This window comes from Ceratina calcarata, unplaced genomic scaffold (genome assembly GCF_001652005.2).
Source record: "Ceratina calcarata isolate Rehan_Ccalc_2016 unplaced genomic scaffold, ASM165200v1 scaffold363, whole genome shotgun sequence".
Lineage (NCBI taxonomy): Eukaryota > Metazoa > Arthropoda > Insecta > Hymenoptera > Apidae > Ceratina > Ceratina calcarata.
In genome coordinates this window covers 17,324-20,697 of record NW_017159355.1, presented here as the reverse complement: position 1 = coordinate 20,697, position 3,374 = coordinate 17,324, and the positions used below count along the sequence as shown (strand labels likewise).

At 41.5% G+C, this 3,374-nt stretch overlaps 1 protein-coding gene across 1 annotated transcript in view; it reads right to left on the bottom strand.

The window, feature by feature from the left end:
- Window positions 1–1,462: 1,462 nt before the first annotated feature.
- LOC108625510 (protein vestigial-like) overlaps window positions 1,463–3,374 on the bottom strand; it is a gene marked incomplete at its 5' end in the record, with an annotated part of 16,236 nt that continues 14,324 nt past the window's right edge. Inside the window, one exon of the mRNA XM_018025576.2 lies at window positions 1,463–2,578. Coding sequence (XP_017881065.2) covers window positions 2,532–2,578 — 47 coding nt within the window. The remainder of the gene's footprint in view (window positions 2,579–3,374) is intronic.

Sequence of the window (3,374 nt, the reverse complement as noted above, 5' to 3'; positions counted from 1 at the left end):
CCTAAAAAAGATTATATAAAAAATTGTTATACATAGATAATTAATGTTTCTATTGAGAAAGTGATTGAAACGTCTTTATCTAGTATCTTTCATAAATCTTACTAATAATTCTTAAGACCACAGGACGTTGTTTCTGAAAATATCTCGGACAATCTCGTTAAAATTTCGGTGCACGGGCTCGCGCTCCATTTCCATTCGTGGCACGGCTAATCAGGCTACACGTGTTTTACACGTGATAAAGACGATCCTCCGAATCCCGGACAGATCGTTCCCCCTAGGTGACGAAGTTAATTGCTCATTTTCTCATCTCGTTAACGTTCACGACGGTAGGGAACGGCGCACGTGTAAAGGAAATCGTCTATCGATTCTAGCACATGTTTAACCGCACACTTTATTATTCCAAATGTTCCGTCGATTTGTAACTTCAATTAAGTCTAGCCTTTTTTGACTTGTTAGCTTAATAAGTTAGAATCTCGATTAATATTTACTGATAATAATGAACGAGTTCTTGGAAATTGTCACTAAATAAGTATTTTTATATCGTGATATAATAGATGTGGTATGAAGAGCATATTCTTAAGCCAATCTGAACAACGAATGACATTAAGTGCAATAAGAGCACTTGAGACGCAGACGAAAGCAAAAGTACCGCGTAGAATTCCGGAAGATTAAATTCCCCATTATTTCCTCTTATTACGTGCTCGATTAACTTTCCGGCGTGAGCGAAGTCACTAAATCCGCCGGTGTGTAATTAACCGGTAGCGGCGTAACGAACCGCAAAAGCATAAAATTCTATTTTCTCAACCAGACATACTCCAGTTCCGCGCTTATCTCTAATCTCCGACGTCATTAACATAATCACGGCCCACGCGAACAGGATATCGCGCGTTTCTCAGGTTCTTCGGCCAGAAAATGATTAGGAGAGTTGAAGTTGAAAAATCCAATTCGAGGAATCCACTTGTAATCTCATGCACGTAATTAAAATTATTATCTAATTTAATCGCGTACATGATGACTAGCTGGACCATGGAAATTAAGAGTGAAACGATGAATTCCTAGCATGATTTAGATTATCAAATGAACTCTAGACTTCTGATGAAAATGATGCTTTGTAAGGCAACTTTCTTCGAGGTCTTAGAGAAATATTAACAATCAATTTTAATTCTTTCTCAACAAAGTAATTATTCATAATAATGTTGTTCGTTTTACGAACGTTACTGCTCCAATTTCATTGTAAATACTTAAATCGTTCTTCAGATTTTTGTTAACAAACAAAAGGTTTCTCTTCATGTAATAAGGAAGTACGTCTTTTGGGTGATTTATGAAAGAATGTATTATTGGGTGAAACTTGAGAAATGCAACAACGTAATATTAATGTATCATTTATTTAACACCTATGATGAAGATAACATGAGATGAATACGCGATGGATGAAAGCGCTTAGTAGAATAATTCGCTGGTTAATCACGTTTCTGCGTGCACAAAAAAAGTGTTTGTGTTTGTCATCGATTACCCTATGGGGAAAGGGTGTAAAGAATAATAGTGACAATTCGGGTGATAACTATCATTTAATTTGTCGATTTGGAGAGATTTCAGAACTTTCTGCAGCGCCCGATGTGTTATGATACAATAATAATAGTGTATATATATATTTATAATATATATATGGCAAGATCATTGGTCAATAAATATTTCACTTAAAGTTGCGGCCGATTTCGCTAAATAATTAGTCCGTCAATGTCTCCTCCTCTTCGGCGTCTATTTTCCTTCAATAAGTTACGCAACGCGTACGAACGTAAGTCGATGTCGTTCAGAAATATTCGGGAAATGAAAATACACTCTACAGATCGATGATATTATTCAAGGAACATAGATTTCTTTTAATTATCCCTGACAGCCAAGAGGACGTACACTTCGTGAGAGGAGCGCCTCGACCGAGGTCGAAGTTCCTACAGTCTCGCTCCTGTAATTATTTGGAAAATCGAAACAATTTGCCTTTCGTTGGCCTAAATCCCCTACATTCTATACGAACTAGAGGCTCCGTTGTTCCAGCGGCCGGTCGGACATACAATCGTCAGTCACTATGAAGGTAGTAATAGTGCGCGCAAATTATTCCTCTAAACACTAACTGAGTCGTACGCTAATAGTAGATCCTTAAAGTAAATTAGGTAACACTATTTACACTCCGCTCGAGCACGCGGCGCGGCGCGGTTTCAACGAATGCTCGTTCGCCCGGCCGTATAACAAAAGTTCCTTCTTCTCACTTCGCGGGGAACACCGACGGCTGGATCATCCTCTAACACGCTAATATCACGTTTCGCCCTCGTACGCGGCCACGCTCGCCCGTCTCGACAACGTTCCACGGGAATCCCGTTCGCCATTTGGTCGCTACGCCCGTTCGAGCAGCTCCGTCAGCCGTTCGACCGAACGCTGCCCGCGGTTTTTAACCGCGCATCCTCGTCCTCCCGCGGATGCGCCAACCAAGGGGATGTTACGATTTAATTTGGACCACGAGACTCCGCGGCTCGATTCTAGAACCAGTATAGGTCTTTGGAATCTTGAACCTGCGACTCGAAACCTGAAACAGAGAAGATGAACAAACGATTAATTTAACGTCAAAGATTTCAGTATTTACAATGGTTAGCAATCGTGGATTATAGTCGAACCATTAATGCGGTACAGAATTTTCACGCACCGGACGAGTAATTGGTTACTCGAGACGATAGGCACGGAGCCTTTTTCTCTAGTTCGACCGGTCGGCTCATCGTTCATCGAAATTTATAACGCGGCCGGCCGCGTAATAAAAGAAGAGTCAACGTTTTGACGGATGCGAGGGTGCAGAACTGGTGATGGCACCCGCTGAGCGACACGGACGGACAAACCGAGGCAAGGGAACGGAACGGTCGAACGGAACGTACGTACGGACGGACGGACGGACGGACGGGCGGACGGTGACCAACGGAATATGTCACGAGATCGACCAGTTAAGATCTCATGTTCTTTACTACGGTTGCACGCATGCACGTTTCGAGCGTATCTTCGATCTTCGTATATCCCTGCGTGACTGAGTGACCCTGCAGATCATCGTTGGTCCTCGACTTCGTTGCCCGTCCGTGCATCCTTTCGAGAACAATTTGTAATTGAGAGGTTTATGACAATTCGACGTATCTCTTAAACAAATCCCGGGATCATCGGACCTTCTCAACCCTTTAAACAGTTCACTCGTGTCATTTAAGACGTTACATTTACGTATGAGCTGTAAGATCTCTGCCAAAATTTTATGACATAATAAAAAGCTGCGTCTAATATTTAAATAGCTATGAACTTTCCGTCATTCGACATAAGAATTAAAAATATAGTCACTTATTTAATAG